Source organism: Barbus barbus (assembly GCF_936440315.1).
Source record: "Barbus barbus genome assembly, chromosome: 16".
NCBI classification, from domain to species: Eukaryota; Metazoa; Chordata; class Actinopteri; order Cypriniformes; family Cyprinidae; genus Barbus; species Barbus barbus.
Window position 1 is genome coordinate 24,958,320 of NC_136744.1, and position 22,199 is coordinate 24,980,518.

At 34.1% G+C, this 22,199-nt stretch overlaps 1 protein-coding gene across 1 annotated transcript in view; it reads left to right on the forward strand.

The window, feature by feature from the left end:
* Positions 1–22,199, forward strand: part of LOC306882305 (inactive heparanase-2-like) — a 77,291-nt gene that overhangs the window by 15,347 nt on the left and 39,745 nt on the right. Inside the window, exons 4-5 of the mRNA XM_079436843.1 lie at positions 14,719–14,892; positions 18,027–18,198. Of these exons, the coding sequence (XP_079292969.1) occupies positions 14,719–14,892; positions 18,027–18,198 (346 nt within the window). The remainder of the gene's footprint in view (positions 1–14,718; positions 14,893–18,026; positions 18,199–22,199) is intronic.

Genomic DNA, 22,199 nt, shown 5'->3' on the forward strand with positions numbered 1-22,199 from the left:
ATTTATTGTACTTCGCAATCACAGATTCTAGCCTACATCTTGGAATAAATGACCCAAATAAGGCTTTTCACCATATATTTCCATCTGAACAAGTAAGTAACAAGTCTGCCACGTTTGTTCTGACCAACTGAGAAAAAAAGCATTACAATAAATCGCGTTACTCATGGTGATTAAATCTAACGATCGATTAGCTCATATCACATCAAATCGGGCAAATTATTATTATTGTTATACTTTATTCTCAAATTATTAATGTTAACAACATCAACATTGCATGACTATGGGTATAGTGTGTATTAGCGTGTAGATTTCAATTTATGTAGGCTACAGTCTAATCTAATTTTCATGCCATTCGAATTTCATATTAAGAAATTATTTTAACCCAAAAAGCTAATTATGCTCCCTTCGAACTGGTTTTCTTTAAAATACAAATCTTGTGTAATCCCAGGCTAATCTGTAATCAGAAGCACATGTAACACTGGAATAAAATTTAATTGCAGTCACATGTGTTTCATAAACACTTGGATTACAATCCGCCATCAAAATGATATGTTTAATTATTCCAGCTGCTGTGAGAAAAGGCTATAAACGATCCGGCACCTGCAGGAACCTCACGTGCAATAGCCTACTAGCCAGGACAACTTCTTTCTGTTTACAGACGTGACTTAATGACGCAGCAGCATGCTCGAATTTTCTGCGAAAACCTACCCATACCACTCAAATTAGAAAACATTATTATAAGATAACCGTTGTGAATCAGGCTAAAGTAAGGCGATAGTTTTGAACACTGGCTGGTTATGTACTTGCTCAAATATCGATTTCAAAAATATTTTAACCAAAAAAAGTTACTGACTGCAGCTTTAAGATGTTTTGGCAAGGGAATAGTTTAAAAATAATAATAAATAAGAAAGACTTTTAATATGAAAAGCATTCATTTAAAGGGATAGTTGCCCAAAAGCTTTATTACTTAATTTCTTCCATGGAACACAAAAACAGCTATTAAGATGAATGTTCTGGCAACTCTTTTCCATACAATGAAAGTGACCACAGTTTCTGTTCACAGTTTTTCTCACAGAAATTCTGTTGAATATGTCTTTTAGGGTTCCACAGAACAAAGAAAGGCATACAGGGTTGGAACAACACAAAGGTGAGGAATAGAGTTTTCATTTTTGTGTGAAAAATCATTTAAATATCCCTTCTGTGGTCTGAAACTAGAACCTTTGGGTTAGCAGCCCAGATCTTTCACCACATTCGCAGATTTGTGATTGGCTGATCTGTTTCCTCTCAGGGTGCACTATTAGAAAGCTGAAATCGATCAAGCTTTGAACTGAATTCAACTGAACTGGATGAAACAAAAATATGTGGCTAAATGTCAGCACTGCAACAACGGTGCTAAGACCTCTGCGCACCTCAGACGTTTTGATGAAACCGCGCGTGAAGAAAGCTGTATTCTGCAAGGAATTTTATAAGTCCATAAACATGTAATGAAATTTGCTCTGGTCTAGGGAACATGGGTAGGAAAAGTAAAATTGAGTTTTCTGTGGCAGACTGGAGTGCTTTAAAACAGCCTCCAGTCAGGAGGCTAACCAAAACCCCTCTGCTTTATTTTGCTCACTTTAAACTTGAGTGACAAGACCTGACTGTTCTAAGCAAAGGCAGATGGAGAGCGCCCGTTGACTGAGCACGGCATAAGGCCAACAGAGCACCTCTACTGTGCTGGTGCCCCATTGTGCTACTGTTATTAGCACAATTTGCAGCCGCTTAGAGTGCTAAACATTTTAATAATGGCAATGTCAGTGTACAACACCGTGATCCCATTGCTCTTTGGAGGTATTTGTGCATAAAGTGTGATTCACAGATAGACAGTGTTACGTGCAGTATAAACACATGGACAGCTTTTAAAATGGAAACACTATGTATAGCAAAGCTTCAGAGATGGACAAATGTTGATGAATTGAATGCACAGGATTTTATATATATATATATATATATATATATAAAAATAACGTTTATGCATTTGGCAGATGCTTTTATCTAAAGTGACTTGCATTGCATTTAATGTACACTTTTACGTTGTAGCAGTTCTTGCTTTCCTTGGGAAATGAACACATGACTTTGTTGTTGCTAGCACCATTGTCTTCTGTTTGAGTTGCAAGAATATTTTATTGTATTTATAATAAAGTTACAGCATCATATTGATTTAGTGCATACTATCACACAGTGTAATCTGAGTGTTAAACTTGGTTCAATACACTGTCTTGGCAATTCTGTTTTATGTTTTGGCGAAACGGTAGCTAATTTTTATTTGTAGAGTCTCATTTGTATGGTTTTGTACGATCTGCTTATGCCCTGCTGCAATTAGGTTCAGGGGTGAATCTTAATGGTGTTGTACTAATCACATCATATGAATTCATACAAAATAACCACCTTGTAAAACCTGCACAAATTCACAAAGTCTTTCAAATATTTGTAAAGATTTAGGAAGATGTAAATACGTAAATATATTTGCATATTAGGTGCTGATGAAACTTAGAAATTGTACGTTTAAGTATCTGTCAGAATGTGTGCATGCACTGCGAATACACTCTAAAAAATAATGGTAACACTTTACTTAAAGCCTTTATGCATACTGCATTATAAATGGTTATTACAGGCTATAATGCATTGTAATAATGTGCATTGTAATACATTCATATCTTGTCGTAAATAATTATAACCAAATTAAAAATGCATAGTGTAAAAATTAATTTATTAGGAATTAACTACAATTATTCATGAGATTGTACAATGCATTATAGGGTGCATTACAAGGCATAATTAATGCATTAAAACTACTTTTGTAATGCATTACACATAAAGGCTTTAAGTAAAGTGTTAACATAAGTTTCAAAGTTGTAAACAAAACAAAGGCTATTATGTTTTACATGTAGAAACTCTTTCTACGTCAAAATTTTACATGCATTTTCATTTACTTTCTGTTTCTTTGTAATTAAATGTGGAATTTAGCCATTTCTGAGTAAAAACTGCAGCTATTTTCAGTGTATGCGCACCTTAAATTTGAATTAGATCCCCTTGATGTTGAATAATAATGTTTTTGAATATAAAGAGCAAGACAAATAGAGTCATAGAGGTCTGTGAGAACAAGTTGAAAATTTGCTTTGCTTCTAGGTTGTTTTTGAAGCTTCAGTAGTCGTTTTACACTTATGCAGTGAGGTCAGACGAGCTGATGTCTGTTTCAGGCGCTGACTATGGTAAGCGTGATCTGTCTACTTGAGAATTTACAATGGGAACCCAAGACTAATGTTTTGATGGCTTGTATCTTTGGAATGTATTTATTGAGGTAAAATGCTTGGAAAAATGCTCTGTTCTTTTCAGAGAGCATCTGGTGGAAACATGCATCGCAGTACTGAAGTCTTTTCCAGCGCTGTCAGACACGGTTACTACAGAGACCTAACTGCTCTTTACGTCTGTACCTCTGATGCAGAGTTGAGGTCAGCGACTGAACTGTGGGGCCTTATCTGATGAGATGAGTTATTACGGTAACTCATCATTTTAACATGTCCTGCGTATGTGGAGGAATAATTCCGGAAAACGAGTTCCATATTTGATAACCGGTGCAGGTGGTTTGTCTGTTTTGCTCGGTGGTGGATTTGGTGTTTTGACTCATACGCTATGTAAACTGTAATCAGTTGGGGTGTAAATATTTGCATGGACAATGGTTAATTATGATTCGTTAGAAAATGATGTGATGCATCAAGAAATTTGGTTATGATTAAGGTTATAAAATATCTTGACATTTTTAAGCCTTTTGAGCCTTCTGTCGGTAAGATTTTTGTTTTTTGAAAGAAGTCTCTTGTGCTCATAAAGGCTGGATTTATTTGATCAAAAATACGGTAAATATAGTTCTATTGTAAAATTTTTATTTCAATTTAAAAAAAAATTAAATATATTGTAAAAAGTCATTTATTCCTGTGAGTCAGTGTCACATGATCCTTCAGAAATCATGATGATTTGCTCAAGAAACATTTCTTATCATTATCACCGTTATCGCAATATATTTGTGCAAACCATTTTGTAGGATTATTTGATAAATATACTTCAAAAGAAAAGCATTTATTTGAAAATATTTGAAAATATTTATTTGAAAAAAACAAAAACTTAGCAATATAACAGTTAGTGTATATCTCAATATTTATGTATTTGCTCTAAAATGGCTTAAAAGTTAGATTTTTATTCAATTAAAGAACCATTTCAACCAAAAAGCCCTTGTTGCCAATATATTCTGAATGTTTAATGCGATAAATAAAATACAGTAGAACATTTTTTACAGTTAATGAACACAAGGAAAAATATTTTATTGATTTTTTTTATGGGCAACAATATAAAAACAGCAAGTAATAAACCATAATATTCAAAATATATTGCCACTTAAAACACCATTTTCACTACTGCAGTTTAACTACTGCATTTAACTAGCCTTTTTTTATTTCAAATGGCACATAGCAAAACAAACTGTCACTTTTCATTTTTCCATCTAGACCAAAAACTGAATTTGACCTTATGCTGACAGTGAAACGTCTGACAACATAAAACTAACCTTTGTGCTCTCCATGTCTGTGAGGGGAAGCAAGCATATCTTCATATACTATCTTCTCCATCATTTCTGGCGTTGAAATGACATGTTCTTGAACAGTTCAGTATTTAATCACAAAGAGCATTTGTTCTGAGACCAGAGAGCTGTTTTGAATTATTGCTTGCCATTTAGGGAATTTTGCATAGTACGTTGTATCCTTCACGCTTCATGTCTCGGATCAGCGCTGTCTACTCATCTTCTTTCAGCCTCAGATGGTTTTATTTGGAGAGGACCAGCTAAGCTAACCGGACAGATGTTTTTTTTCTTCTTCCCTCAAATCTATACACTCCGCATTACTACAAGCGCATATGTTCCTCAGACGATGATTTACTGCCAAAAGACGATTCATGAAACATCCTGTCACTTAGAGCTGAAAAACACAAACAAACATGTCACTGGGGTTCCTTTTGTGTGAGAGTGGCTTGCGTGTAAATGAAACCGTTCCTGTAGCTCTGACAGAGCTGAAAGACGAAGGCAGGCGATCTGTATGTTTTCTGTGAATGACGGGCTGCACTGATTCTGTTGTCTGAGAAAGGAAATCCTTTGAAGAGGTGCTGTAAAACAGCTCAAGGGCTTTTTTTAGTGCCTCACCCTTCTTATCTGCACTGTCTCTTTAAAGAGATCATGGTGTAATTACGGCATTAGTAGGTAATTAGGATCATTTTGGCAGGTATGTGAAAGAGCTGCTATGTCCTGAGATGAGAATGGCTTGTGAAAATGCACAGTTGGACAAATAAAAATGTGTTCCTTTTTCCTTTTTGGCGTAATGGTATTGGAGTTGCTACTGTAAACACTACTGGATTTAGTTATGACTCTTATTGGATAAGATACATTTTTAATATATTACATATTTATGCATTTGGCAGTAATTTTTATTTAAAACAACTTGGAATGCATTCAAAATAGACATTTTAGTTAATTGTTTAGTTAATGTGGCTCCCTAGGAATCAAACCCATGGCTTTGGGGTTGTTTCTAGTGCTATACTGTAATTGATTCCTTTGTCAAGCATCCGATTATGATTATCAGATTATGCCATAATTTTATTACCCTGAAAAATTGCTGAAGACAACTGGTTTTGCATTATTTTTGCAATTACTTGCAGTCATTATAGTTGTAGCCAGTGGCTCTTCAATGCTCATCTGATCATTTCTGTGCGGAAATTAAAATGAAATTCTTTGACAGATTTCTCTTTTCCCTATATCCTCATACTTATCATGTCTCCCTGACACCGCAAATAAATGCAAACCTCTTTAAACCTTTCAAATGATGACATAATTATGCTGACTGAAGATTAACTCTCTCTTTCTTTGAAGATCTGTTATTATGAAATATGCTACCTTTAATCCTTTAAGTCATAAACGTGTATATACTTGTTATACTGTTATATATATATATATATATATATATATATATATATATATATATATATATACATTTTTAAATCAGAGTTTTGAACCGATTCACTTGAAATAGATTTAGCTTGATCTGATTCACTAAAACTAATTGATTGAATTGAACTCATTCTATCACCATTTTCACTACTGCAGTTTAACAACTACATTCAACTAGCCTTTTTGATTTTAAATGGCACATAACAAAACAAACTGACACTATTAATTTTTCCATCCAGACTAGAAACTGGATTCGATCTTATGCTGACAGTGAAACGTCTGGCAACATAAAACTAACGTTTGGCTCTCCATGTCTGTGAAGGGAAGCAAGCACATCTTCATATATGCAAACAATCTTCCCTATCTTTTTTGGCACTGAATTTTTGATTGAAATGATATGTTCTAATAGATAATACTTTTCTTGATAAAACGTGCCCGTAAAAACATTTATAATGTTACAAAATATTTCTATTTCAAATAAATGCTGTTGTTTTCTCATTAAAGAATTCTAAAAACAATGTATCACGATTTCCACAAAAATATGAAGCAGCACAACTGTTTTCTACATGGATAATAATAAGAAATGTTAATTGAGCACCAAATCAGCATATTAGAAGGATCACATAATGCTAAAGACTGGAAAGACTTTGCCATCACAGGAATAAATTACATTATCAAATATATTAAAATAGAAATATAAAAATATACAAAATATGTTCATAATGTTTTACAATATTATTTTTACTGTGTTTTTGATCAAGTAAATGGAGTCTTTTTTTTTTAAGCGGTTTCAAATCTCACCACCCCTACAAGGTATGCGGTATATATGACTTTCAAGTTCATAAGTGCAAACTTTACAGAAGGTCTTGAAGGCAGTAAAAGTATTTCACATCCGAGAAAAAAAAAAATCTCACTGTGAAAGATTCAAATTGGAAGACAAGATATTTACATTTTTAGGTTTCGGCTTATGATTCTTATCGCAGGTCTGATTTCATGTCACAATAATGCATTTCAACACTAATACTTGAAGGACATGTTTAGAAACTCTTGGTATAGTCTCTTGGTCAACTTTGCCCCCACAAGTGGTTTTGGTTTGAATTTGGATCTTATATAAGACATTTTAAAGCGGTTGATGTAATTTGGCACACGCGCTCGTCTTTGAATTCATCAAATGCAGCTCCAATCAGTCCTGCGCCCAGGACTGTTGACACTAGCAGGAAATCAAAGTCCAGCGCGGCAGTCCTGCACTGCCCAAACCATGTGCTTGTGCATGAGGCAGCCTCACGGGGAAGATTAATTAGTGTACACAAACGTGTGTGGATGTTTATACACCAGAGTGTGTTCTGAGATGTTAACATATCAGTCAGCTCTTGCTCTCCTTCACTGCCAACCACATGGCCAGACACATGTACACACATACGCACAGACATGTATATACTCACGCATTTATGTGTGTATGCATATGCACACAAAATAATGTGGCCTTCTGTGTGCAAGTTACATACTTTTCGATGCACGATAAGAACCATAAAGACATAAAGCGCATAGATAGCTATGTACACTGTCCAAGCTAGCCATAATTGAATTAAAAACAGGTGTCTTCATAGTTTGCATTCTTCCCAAACACAAAAGTGGTTTGACCTGAGCGGTTTTGAGTGTGTATCGAGCCCTATCAAACCAGGGTCTCGGTGTAATTCTGTATTTATAAATACGAGTGCATTTGGGTTTGTGTGACATGGACCGTGTGCTACAGACTACCACAGGCATAGACCGACTATTGAAACCATATTTGCACCCCTTTTCCTAGCACTTATTTTGAAGGGAAGCCTGTCGTACATCACAGGAACGCTTTGATGGGGGTCTCTGAAATGCCTCAAACTGATCCCTCCTAAAACTGATGTGCGGTGGGATTGGGTCTTGCTCCTAAGTGCTGCACTAACAGCAAGCTTGTGTGGTTGAAAAATTGAACGGAAAGCAAGTTCAGAAGCCATTCATTACGATTTAACAGGATATTACTTGTTGTTTAACATTTTAGTTACTTAGCAGGTCGCCGTTGTAATGGTTTAAAAGCGTGCGCCAATAAAAATGGCTCTAAGTAATGCACGTAGTGATGTGGTGTTTTCTTTTCCTCGAAAGGAGCGTTGATGGAGGGTTGGGATGGTATCCGTCCTCTTCACAAACCGAGGATTTGTCCGGCATCCGTAGTCATTAGTCATAATTAGCCATGGTTATTTTTCCACTGCAATTGAACAATTAAACTTGAAATTGCTTTAAAGAGAGCTGGGAATTAAAATAAGCTAAATAATAACATTAACTTCCAATGACTGGAAAGCTCTCTCACAGTTTAGCAATAGAGAGCTTAACATGCCACGTGAAACCAGTGATAACTCATTTTTTACACCGTATGAAGAAATGTAAGTGGTCTGTGGCTATATCGACTAAACTATGGGAGCAATAGCACATGCTTAAATTAATGATGGTCTTTCGTATCACTTGTGATGGAATCGGTGGTTTACAGATCTTAGGTGAACGAATCGCTCTCATTCATGTCCATGCACTGATTCATATTTCGTTAACCAAAATCACTTTTTGCAATGACCATATGCAATTAAAATGAGGTAAGGAGTTTGTTAAATGATTTAAGTTATTTTAGTTTTTCTATAGTTTATTTTGTTATCATTTGTAGGAAAAAAAAGGGTACAGTATGATGCAAATACAATTTGGAGTCTCTAGATTTTGTAGACAAATGTTAATAAAAAAAAAATGTTTTAATTGATTTTTTTGATTGAGTGTATTAATGAGTACAATAAAATGCACCTACTTGTCGCCACCAACTGGAGTAACTATGTTACGTAAAATCACGTGAATCGATCAACTAATCTGAACAAATTTTGGAGTGAACTGATTAAAAAAATTTGGGTCATTTGGATGAATCCAAATTGCTGTGGAAAGTCTGATTCATTCAAGTTAATCGGTCTGTTTAGACAGTTCATAGCTAAATGAACTAATTAAAAGCGAATGATTGATTCAACTCCCTGCACTTTGTTTTCGTTGTAAACCCTTGATTAGTTTTAATGCCTGCAAAGTACACTCTTAAAAACAAAGGCTTCAAAATGGAATTTTCACAATGATTCCAGAAGAACAATTTTGATCTCTCCAGAGAACCTTTTTTCTCTATAAAGAACCTTTTGTGCAATTGAAAGATTCCGTTGATGTTAAAGGTTCTGCCATTTCCAATAAAGAACCATTATTTTTCAGATCGTATCACTCTGATAATGTTAGATAATGCTCTATTGTAATTATTTGAAGAATTATTGCTGTTGTTAATGGGGTCACTATCTATAAATTGTTATAAATAAGTTATTAATTTGCCATGTGTTTCAGATTTCAGATAGACATAACTAACTTTTATAGAAATTGACTTGCTATATGAATATTGTAGTTCAATTTAAGCAGACGAGTCATTTTTTATTTAAAGATTTTTAAAAAAGTTTTGCTATCATTTATCTGTTATATTTACTGTATCAAAATCCACTTAGCTAAATTTGTTTGCATCGCTCTTTTGGCATATCTCACTTAAAAGCAGCTTCATCATTTGGTCTGAAGTGTTCAGTACAAGTGTACATTTCCTTTGTTTAGGTGTAACATGAGCCCACATGACTTCTCCACTGTCCTTTTGATATGAACGCTGAAGAATGCATCCCATGTAATTAATGTAATTGCATCCCATGTAATGTAGAGGGGCTTGCATGCAATTAAAATTGATTACATGGTGAGGAATGTGAACAGCATGTACATGTGGCGTATGATTATAAAAGCAATCTGGTCTTTTTTAAATTCATTTTGAGAAATGGGCTGCATATAGCCTAGTTTCATTTAAACATATAGGGGGGTCCAAACATCTGATGCAGCAATGCAAAATCAAAATATAAATGAGGGAGATGTAAAAAATAGATACATTTTACTCAGACTTTTGGACTTTATAGTTTATTTATAAGATACAAAACATGCAGTTTACTTCTCGTAGTTGTTCCCTCCTCTTGAAAACAACTTCAATGGAAAGAGCCCTATAGACATTAATTTAGAGATGTTTCCATGGTACAGAAGTGCTTTGATCTCTTTTTGGGATTTTGGGTGTACATTGTCCTGATAGTTGCTGTAGGTAATCACGTGTCATAAATGGAAATAAGCTGGCTTAGAAATGAGCCGTAGTGCTCTGGTGCAGTCCAGCTTGTTATGGGAGTCTTATGTCTGTGATCAGATAGCTACCCTGACAATATCCAGACCCCTTTCTGTTTCCATTACATTGGGAGAGGGGGGATCGGGCACTTTAGCTGTACTCATTGGGTTCAGCAGTTGCTGAACTTGCTACAAAAGTTCACACAATCGACTCTAAGAGAGTTCAAAGGCACCAATTTTTTTAATATATCCATGCGTTCATACTCATAGTTGCACTACATTAGCCAAAGTTATTGAAGAGCTCCTTGGCAGCGTTTTGAAACTAAGGCCTGTTTCACACAGCACACGAAAGCAGTGTGTATGTGGTGCATATTTATTTTGGCACCCATATTAACAAACTACGGGGTTCACACTAGCTAAGCTGTGCAGTGCTGTGTAGCAGAGGTGCGAGTAGATTTTTAATGCTGGTGAAGTGCACTACTCGCTCATTCATGAAACGTTCAGAAATATATGAAAAAATGTGGAGGAAGTTGTGCATTAAATGGGCCTTCCTGAAAAAACGATTCATATTTGATGTTAAAAGTGTGTATTTTACACATTTGTAAACAGTGCGCACCTGTACTTATTATGAATATTATGTGAATCACACGTATAGGAATGCTGTAGAATCTTTTGCACTCCCTTCACAGGTTTGGGAGTATATTGCATAAATGCTAAAGAGACTAATTGGCTCAAAAATTGTCATTATTTTATTAACAAAAATGTTAAGCTTGCAGACAAATTCCATTGGCGCTCAGAGTAATAGTGTATAATAATAATAATAAAAAAATAATGGACAATACAGTTTTCATTCATTTTTGTTTATCAGTGAATTAAATTTTTTTTATTATATATTTACAGTGTTATCAAAACGTAGTGTCTGAAAGAACACAATACATTTGGATGTTTTACTTGCCATTTACTTATATGTGGATAGAAGCAGGTGTAATAACTGATAATTTTGCAAATACAAAGACGTTCATGAACCCAAAAATTTACATCAGAACATCATTATAAACAATTTCCAAAAAAGTATTTTGCTTGTGTTTCATGAATGAGGTCCATTGTTTGAAAAATAGACATCTGTGGTGCTTGATCCATGTTACAAACACAGTAACAGGCACACAAACACTTTCTCTTCAATAAATCTGACTTAAATTTAACTAGTTCGGTTGTTCTGTGTATATTAATTACATTTTCATAAAAAAATGTACATGATCCTTATTTAAATTATAGGTTTCATGACCAGTTTGGGATAATACTCAATGGCACACCCATGATGACCATTTTTCGATTTATGGCTGTTAATAATAGAAATACTTAAAGGGAAAGTTCAATTTCATTTTCAAAAATGTCAATTTCAAAAGTTCAAAAGTTCATTTACTCTAACCCTAACCCTTAATTTGTTCCAAACCTGTGTGAGTTTTTGTCTGTTGAAAGATATTTTGATATTTTGATTTCAATATTATGGAAAAATACTGTGGAAGTCAATGGCTACCATAAACATTCTTCAAAATATCTTCTTTTGTGCTCAACAGAAGAAAATGTAAAGGTTTAGAGCAACTTATGGGTGAGTAAATGACAGAATTTTCATTTTTGGGTGAAATATCCCTTTAATGTTGTATTCCAGAAATCACTTTTTTTTCTATACAGACTTCCTTTTCTGTTATGCAGTGGAAACACATCAGTTTGAGTCTGCTGTTGTTTCGCTTACAAACTGCATGTATGTGTTGTGTGACACAGAAATGGAGTTTAAATGCTTTACATTTTACTAAACTAAAATCGAATTCAAAACATGAGATGTGATCATGGGAGTTTGGCTCTTCGAGTGAGTAAAATAATAATAACAAATGTAAGCAAATATTCTATATTGTTATTTTTTATATATGTTATATTTCTATATTGGTATTCTATATTGATTTATTCCTATTGTAATTTACTGATAAAGAATGAATTACAGGTGGCAGGCTAACCTGCGAGAAAAGCTTCACGGTTGTCCAAAATCAACATTATTTTCTTGTCTCTTTGACATTTGTCACTATTTAAATTTACCACTGATGAAGAGCAAAACAGTCAAAAACAGAGAGGATGAGAGAGCCAGAGAAAGTGAGGGATAAATAAAGAAAGAACGAGAAAAAGAGCTGATGTCTCTGGAAATCCGTGTGTTCTCTGTTCTTCGTTCGTCCGGAGCTCTAGGGAGAGTTTGGCAGGATGCTGCTTAAACACTAATTACCTTATTACTGTAGCTCAGCAATATGGACCTGATCAAACTAGTTGTTTTAAGGAAAACTAGCTGTTCTATCAATGAGATTTACTCCTTAAAGAAAGAAAAAAACGCACTGTACTGCACAGTAGTAACTGTGTGTGAAAACTGTAACATTGTTCTATCTATCATTCTGTCTACCTTGTGATCTATCTATCTATCTATCTATCTATCTATCTATCTATCTATCTATCTATCTATCTATCTATCTATCTATCTATCTATCTATCTATCTATCTATCTATCTATCTATCTATCTATCTATCTATCTATCTATCTATCTATCTATCTATCTATCTATCTTCATACAAATGATTGAAGCACATTTAGCTTGGTTGCTCTGCTGTTTCTCTACCTGATCCAGAGTACGATGAGGAGAGAGATTGTGGGTTACCTGAGGAACGAACCCACATCTGGATCTGTTTCCTCCTCTGCCCTGACAGCACAGTCCTGCTTTCCATCCATCTGTCTTTGATATACTGCGCCGTTTTAATCACCTCACAGTGCTAAAGGCTGCACAACAAGCAGAACTCCCACAATTCTCCACAGACGTGGCAAGGTGGTCCAACATATTGTGCAAAATAAATAACTAAAAACATAAATTAATATATATATATAATGGCATGCTTACTGTATTAAAGCTTTTAACTCTAGTAAACAAGTCCATATAACTGCATTTGTTTGATGTCTGAAAGCCTGTTAAGTAAGAGTGATAAAAGGTCCGTCATTGGGGTTTGACTGCTTGTTTGAATTAAATGTAATCTTGACCTCATTATGGTAATATTTTAACGAGTCTGTAATTGGAACATTTCCCTGCTGCTTTAAAGTGCTGATTTAAAAGACCTGCTTTTATAGTTTGGTACCCAGGGAAGCTGGGTGTTGGATCTTTTTACGAGACTTTGTATGTCTGTACACGTGATTAGAGTATTAGGCTATTTAAGAAATGACACTTTGCTGTTAGTGTTGATGTTTCAAATTGTGATAAAAGCTATAAAGTTGACTACAAAATTAAACTTAAGTTTCGCAGTCACGCCAATGCTTATTTCTGTCTTTGAATTGCTAGCCGTGCTGACTGTTGGTTGTTCTTGTGATTCTGTTTTGATTCATTTGTACATAAACGCTCATGAGAGAAAAAGAACTTCTGCCCATGCCGCAGTCAGAAATATTTATTGAATAAATATCTGAACAGATGTAATAGCACTTTTTTTTTTCGGTGCAGAAATGCCAAGACTAGTCTATGATGTTAGCTGCTTGAATCCATGCCCAGACATAATCTGCAAACCTTTTTCACATTTTCTGTGCTGATTTTGGTGAGTAATTTGTGAAAAAGGGTTTAAACACAATAAAATGTGTTCCCTGAAGCTGTACTACACTCTTATTGGTAACTGAAAGCATAATCAAATATTTAATAAACAAAGACTATGGGAACTTTGTGGAAGATGGGATTTTGGAATTGTTCTAAATGCTTCTTGAAATAAAAAATACAGTTGACTCAACTTTTGAAATAAACCAAGGCTTTACTGTGGGCACCTACTTAAAATAACAGAGTATCCACTTTTTATAAGTGACCTTTAGCTCAGAATCTATCATCACAGACAAGATGAGGCTCCATGTGTGTCTCTCACAGTTTCATCTGCTTCCTTTTAAACACAGGAAATGAAGTCAAAGGGTAGTGAAATATTTGTGTTTATTTTTGCTGCTCTTAACAGATAGAATTTCCAAACATCGGCTAACGGCTGTCCATTAGCAAAATCAGAATTATCATGTCTGTCTGTCGGGCAGATTTAAAATTTGAAAACTTTCTTTGATGCGTTTCTGTTTTTTATTTCCTTTAATCTTCTCTGTTTGTATGTTAGCTTTTGCCCTGGGTATCAAAAGAGCAAAAGTTTCCCTAAATTCATCCAGTCATGAGTATTCTTGTTTTGAAGTATTTAAAAAGGTTAAATTAAAGTTTAAAGAAAAAATAAAATTATGTTATTAATAATAATAATAATTTATATTTTATTATTATAATTAACAACAATAATAATAAGAGCAGGAGTAGTAATGTAATATCAATAAAATGAAGGATAGTAGTATACATTTTATAATTTGATATAATTATATGTATTTTATATAGTCAATATTCAAGAGTCCAAACTAAAATGATTATTAAGATGAAATGAAAAAAATGAAAGTATCTATGTTACAGCTGTGTCTGGCTTTTTCCCAGCCAGGTCTTTAGACAAACTTTACAACTTTGCCGACTGCGCGGGACTGCACCTGATCTTTGGGCTGAATGCCTTGCACAGAAACCCTGACAACTCATGGAACGCCTCCAGTGCTCTGAGTCTGCTCAAATACAGCGCCAGCAAAAAATACAACATCTCCTGGGAGCTTGGCAATGGTGAGTCTTTGCCATTGCAGATTCACAAATTATATTTTTGACATGATATCAGTCGGTGACATGGAAGGTTGTACTTCCATGTGCTTATGAAAGAAGAAGGAAGCATCCATCCCATCAAGCAGTGATTAATTTGTATGCAATTGTTCAACTAAAAGGTTACAGGTTCAAACCTTCACACTTCTAATTCAGCACTACATCACTGGCTCACCAATGGATCTTTTGCAGTGAATGGGTGCCGTCAAAATGAGAGGCCAAACAGCTAATAAAAACATCATAATAATCCACAGGTAATGTAAGTAATCCACAAATTAGGCTTTTATAAGAAACAAATCCATCAAGACATTTTTAATTTCAAATAGTTGCTTCAGGAGGGAAATATGCACAGATCAAGCACCATTTATAAGCAAAATAGTTTTAAACAAATATGTTGGTATATTTTGATGTGAGGACAGCAGGGGATTAACTTTTTCACTGGAGGAAGCGTTATTATGGATTATGCACTCATATTTTGGCCAGAAGAAATAGATAGAAATCATAGATTTGTTTCTTACAAACACAGCTTTTCACTTCACAAGACATTAATTGATGGACTGATGAAATCGTGTGGATTATTGTGATGTTTTTATTGGCTGTTTGGATTCTCACTCTGACGGCACCCATTCACTGTGTCAGGAAATATTAGGCATGATGGGATTAATAGGAAATATTGAAACAAGCTTATTTGTCACTGTCCTTTGTCTCTTTCTCTGTTTATTTATTTATTGATTTATTTATGTTCCAGCAAAAAACGCTCTTGGAGTTTGAGGGGAAATGCTAAATTTGAGAGAAGGCCCTTAAATCTGCACTCAGCTATATTTCGTTTCTAGTGTCTTCTCATTGACAACCATCCACTTGAGACACTTGCAGTTCTTGATGTACAACATCCTACAGGCTGGAAAGTGTCAGCTGGATAAACTGAGAATAGAGAATTGTAGTATTTTTTTTTACAGAAGCATTCTTTACCGATGCATTAAAATTGACCGACATGGGCAATTCAGATGGGTTTAAAAATTTCAGGGAAGCTCTGATCATTATTACATTACCCCACCTCTTCATATAAAACGAAACCCATTCGAATAGGGCTTATGTCAGGGGACAAATTCACAAAGCAGAATCCAAAAGGACACCTGGTGACTTTGTAATCTGCTCTAAGCATTCATTCATCTATTGTCCTGTGCCAGACATGCTGCAAATTGCCCCATTCATGTTACTCTTGCATCAAATGTCTCTCTATAAACATCAAAACAGCACAGAGTGTAAAACCTTTGACTTGAATAATTATGATCTTATGATGATCTGGGTTCCTTGCATAAAATTAGACAGAATATAAGCTATGTTACTGACAGCATGTGTAGCCTGAAATATCGCACACTTTCCATACTAAACACTAAACCTATAAAAATACCAGAGAGTGATTTAAGAATGAACACAAACCATATATTGTCTTAATCGTTTGTTTATTAGCTGCATGTTGCATGTGTCAAAACTTTACTAGCTGTTTGCATAGAAAAACTGCAGGCGTACAGATCGCTGCTTTCACTCGGAGACTGTCATACGAAACAAAGGAAGCAGCACAATAAGCTAGTATTGAATGTAAAATGTAATTCATATGAAAATTAATATTATCAGAATTTAATATCTGTCATGTAATACCAGTTAAGAAGTTATCCTTTCAGCAGAATCTTTTCATTTTGCTAACTCTAAAAAAAGAATGTTATTACTGGAACAGCCATTTGAATGTTTAAAAGCTGTTACTAAATCAGATTTTACAGAGCTGTTCATTCAAAAACAAACACTTTCAAGCGAACAGAGTCCAAATGAAACAAAGAGAAATATTTTCTGCTGTGGGTGGATGTTTATCGAGTGGGTCATGCCAGCGTGACACAAAGTGATGCACGGGTACTGTGATGATTTATTTCATGATTGTATTTCTTGTGTTATTTGTGCTTTTTTTATTTAAATAACAGCATAATATTTTAATGGATAATAATAATGCCTCATATTTTCCACTGGCCTCTCCCTGGTACTGTACTGACGCTACAGCTCAGCATCTCTGTTTCTATCCCAGACACAAACACACACTCGATGTTTATCAAATTCGCCACTTGACTTCTGTGATTTCAAGTGTGCACCTCCCAAAGTGTTGCCTTGTTTAAATAGTTTACAAAGCGCTGACCACAATATAGGTCATAATTCAAAGGCAGTTTGCATATTCGCTTGTGATTGGGTGTCAGGTTGCTTCAGAAGTCTTAAAGGTATATCTCCCCCAAAAATACAACTTCTGCTGGAACATATGAGGATAAATTCTGAAGGATCTTTACACAGCTGTTTTACTGTGATTAAGAAAAAGAAAAGAAAAAAATATATATTTCTATTCTGCAAGGATGCATTAAATAGATCGAAAGTGACATTTTACATTTATTTTTCTATTAATTTAATAATAAAAAAAAAATTATCATGGTTTCCATGATATTGATAATAATAATAAATATATATGTATGTATAAAAATACATATATATATATATATATATATATATATATATATATACACATATACATATATATATATATATATATATATATATATATATATATATATATATTTAAAATAAAATAAAAAAGGGAAATTGTGACATTTTAGCACACTTTTTTAGTTTTTTTTGGAATTTCTAGAAGAGTAGACAGGTCTGAAAAAGAAAAAGGTCTGAATTGTGAGTCTTTTTTATTATTTGTATTTATTTATTTTTTACATTGCGGAAAAAAGGCTTCCATACAAATATTTCTGTAGGATCATGTGACACTGAAGACTGGATTAATGACCATCTAAAATTCACAGGATTTCTGTCCATCACAGGAATAAACTACATTTTTATGCATTCAAATAGAAAACAGGTATTTTAAATTGTAATAATATTTCACAATATTATTGTTTTTTTCTGCATTTATGATCAAATAAGTGCGGCCTTGGTGAGAATTAGAGACTTTCAAAACCATTTAAAAATCATACTGACCCAAACTTTTCCAGTTAAATTAATCAGCTATCTTTATAGTTAGAGTCTTATAATGCATATTTTTTCTTTATTTCCCATCAAAGAGCCCAACAGCTACCGCACAATGGCTGCTCGATCAGTCAACAGCTCTCGTCTGGCTCAGGATTACTCTCTTCTGAAGACGTCACTGCAGTCGGTGCGTTTCTACAGCCGAGCGAACCTCTACGGGCCCAACATCGGCCTTCCTCGAAAAAATGCAATCCTGTTACTAGATGGGTGAGTGTCTCTAACGTTGCTTCAGAAATATTATGGCCTCCCTGTGTGCACTTATTTAAATGTTTGACAGTATGTGGAGAATGATCAATCATAAACTGAATCTGTTACTGCAGAGCTGTGCAGGAAACTCTACAGGTTTCTGTTTGTGTGTTGGTTTAAAAAGTATCCTGGATATTTTGATAATGCTGTCAGATATATTGTACTTTCAACTTCGTTTAGCACGTGATATATTTATGAATATGAAAATTAAAGTTGTGAGGTTTTTAGTCCATTTTTATTAGCTTTGAAGCCTTTAGTAGATGTATGGATTTACAGTTTACACGTTAGTTGACGGTTAGTTTTTTGTTTTTTATTTCTTTTCATGCTTTGCATTCAAAGATGCACTAAATTAAATGAAAGTGATAAAGACATATTTTTTTACATTTCAGATGAATGCTGTTCTTTTTATTCTTCAAAGAATCCTGAAAAATGTATCGGTCTCCAGTAAAATATTACGCAGCACGACCTTTTTCAACATTAATAATTAATAAATGTTTCTTAAGCAGCAAATCAGCATTTTAAAAAGATTTCTGAAGGATCATGTGACACTAAAGACTGGAATAATGACAGGAATAAATTACATTTTGAAATATATTAAATAGTTACTTTAAATTATAATAATATTTAATAATATTACTGTTTTTACAGCAATATTCTATTCAGTATTCAATATTCTATTTTTGATTAAATAATATAGCCTTGGTGAGCTTAAAATATTTTTTTGTTCCGCAAAAACAAATAATTAATTTATTTATTTATTTATTTATTTAGTCATTTAGCAGACGCTTTTATCCAAAGCGACTTACAAATGAGGACATAAGAAGCAATCAAAACCAACAAAAGAGCAACAACGTGCAAGTGCTATTACAAATCTTGGTTAGCCTAACGCAGTACAGATAATTATTATTATTATTGTTATTTTTTAATAAAAAGACATAGATAAAATACAATTAGAATAGATAGTTAGAGTTAGAGGGTCAAGTAATACTTAGATACTTAGATGTCAAATGCTGAATTAAACATGAAACAAAATAACATCATGTGTCCCATATACCTAATATACTGGGCAGTAATCAGTGTGCTAAAAATTGTTTTTTTTCTGAAATAATTCAGAAGCCAATAGAAAAAAGTTGATTTTTTTTATTTCACTGCAAAAAATGTTTTTCTTACTTAGATTTTTGGTCTTGTTTCCAGCCCAGATATCTAAAAATTCTTAAATCAAGAAGGATTTTCTAGACAAGTAAAAATGGTCTTGTTTTCAGAACAAGCTTAGACTTTGCTTAGAACAAGCTAAATTTCAAACGGAAGACAAGAATATTTTGCTTACCCCTTTTTGCAGTATTTAATTTTTGTCAAGGGAACCAAAATCGCATTAGAAATGCAAAATAACCTTTTTATTTGAAAGTCAACTGGACGCCAAATAGTATAAAGTTAATAATAATAATTTATAATAATAATTAATTTATTAAAAAAAATGATTGACCCCAAAATTCTGAATTGTAATGTAGATGACATCATTTTTACTCAGCAAGTAGTGAATAACGGTTCTTGGCTGTGATGTAACTTAAAAAGGACAGATCATCAATCTTCATGCTGGGAATGTAAGCAGTTTAACTGTACGTAGAGAGTCTCAAATATGTTTCTGAATGGCTGTGGCGTTTTGCACTTTCAATGTGAAAAGGCATCATGACGGGTTATGGCATGGTGTTTGCAGAAAGGCTTATCTGATGTTGGACTCGTTTTAATGGCTCGTATAAGAGATCTTGTTTAAGAAAGCGCAGTACTGTCCGTCTGCCTGGAGGAGCACATAGCTGAGTCGTGTTTATGTTGCTCCATGTGGACTGTTAGTCCAGGGGCCTGTAGCACCATTGAAACTCACCATCAGATAAATAAAGTGTCACTCTATTAATGGCGTGACAGAGCAATGTTCCACCTGCGTGTTACTCGTTCCTCCCACTCTCTCCTGCAAGAGCACAGAGACTTCAGTACTACAGCTTTTAATTCTGAGCATTAAGTTCAACATAGTATCGGTTTTTGTTTCCAGTAAGACATTATAGAAGTAATAACTTGCTATCAGTAAATCAAAAACCATTAGGATGGATTCAGTGAGTGAGTCTTTCTGAATGATTCATAGGAGTCATTTGTTTGTGAATTACAATGCGGAAGAATAAGGATGTTCAAAAACTGCTAACAGAAATCAACATCTCGCACATCAACCGTTTCTAATTAACAACAAATGATTAATCGAAAACCCATGACTGAATTCCCTTTAAATTCTTTTTCAAAAGGAGAATCTTGTCTTAATCATTTAGTGTGTGGTTTTAAAGAGAAGGTTTGAGCAACGCTGCCAGCCTTATGCTTCCAAACACATATATTTTTTATGACAGGAGCTTATTAAAGCAGTGCCAGTGTTGATGTGCTTAGTATTAAGACCACATTTTTCTAATAATGACGTCTGAGATAAATACCTCTGGAATTCCTTTGTGAGTGTTCATTTAACATTGTTTGTGTTTTTCTGCTGTTCTTCAAAAACTGGTTTAGTAGAATAATGGCGTTTGTGAGTGGATACTAATTGGTTGTAATTTCAGTGTGACAGAGCCAGAAATAAATCTGTCAGTGCCTGACCAGAGCTTCCTCATTCTTGCAACCAGCGGCTTACTAGGCCCTGTCTACACCTTCACACACACACACACACACACACACACACACACACACACACTGAAATCAACAAGAATGATGAGAGGACAAACACATAGCTCCCAAAAGTAGAAAACAAAACAGGATTTTTTTTTTCATTCACAGCAGAAATGATTTTTTTGTAAATATTATTTAAATATGAGTAATATATAAATAATGTCCTTATATATTTAATTTTCCCTCTCAAGTAAACTTTTATCGGATAATATTTTGTTTTCGGAAAAATTTATTTTCCTATCCCATTGAAATTTTTCTTGGATAATAAAGTTTTTTTTTTTTTTTTTTTGCAGTAAGCAATTAGTAGTAGTCGTGGCAGTATTAGTCCATTTTTTTTTTTTTTTTGATCTGTTTAAATGTATTTGAAATATTTTAAATGTATTACAATTATTTATAATATTATTTTGCATTCTGTTATATAAACAGATGTGTTCATATCAAATGCGCCATTTATTTATTTGTATTATATTTTTTAATAGTAAAAATAACTGATTGCAATGGAAGCTAAGATAATTAAGATTTATTTTCTCATAATTGAGATTTAGGATTTAAATAAGAAAATAAGAACTACAAAATTTGCTTGTAGATAGTTTATGTGTTATTTAATTACTTATTGTTTACTTGTCTTCATTAAGATTGGGCTCTTTTTGTATTTGTAATAGTTATTGTATAGAATGCATAATTGGGAAATTTCAGTGTCATCTAAAAACAACCTATCGTAACAATTATATTGTAAACGTGAAATAAAATGACTCATAACGTAATATTCCAATTTGGTCAGATTGCCAACCACTAGAAGTCTCAATATCTTAAGCAATATGGCTTCTCAGGTAAATGATATTTCAAGAAGGAAAACCTGGGCCAGCACTATAGCTGTCTGTCATATTTTTGGCAGCCGTTTCTTTGCTCTGTGTGATTTGTATTGTGTTGTTCAGGTGCGCCCCTTTACTTTTCTGCCATAAGCCGCCTAGTGTTTTCCTGCGGGGGCTTTTGAGCAGTCATAACTTTGGCAGGCTGAAATGAAACTTGGTATTACAACCACAAGTGCTTTGTCGAAGGTCTTCCTTGGAACGAGACGCCACCCCTTGCTGCTACCAGTCTCGTTCAGATGGAAATGATAAATGCAGTTTTAACTCAGCGGACAGACAAAGGGAAAGAGAGGGAGACGAGAGGGGAATTATGGGACGGCATGGAGTTTTGGAGAGAAAGGGTGGTCGCTGTTTTTCTGTGTGAAACTGCCTTCACACGAACAACTGTTTAGAAACTTT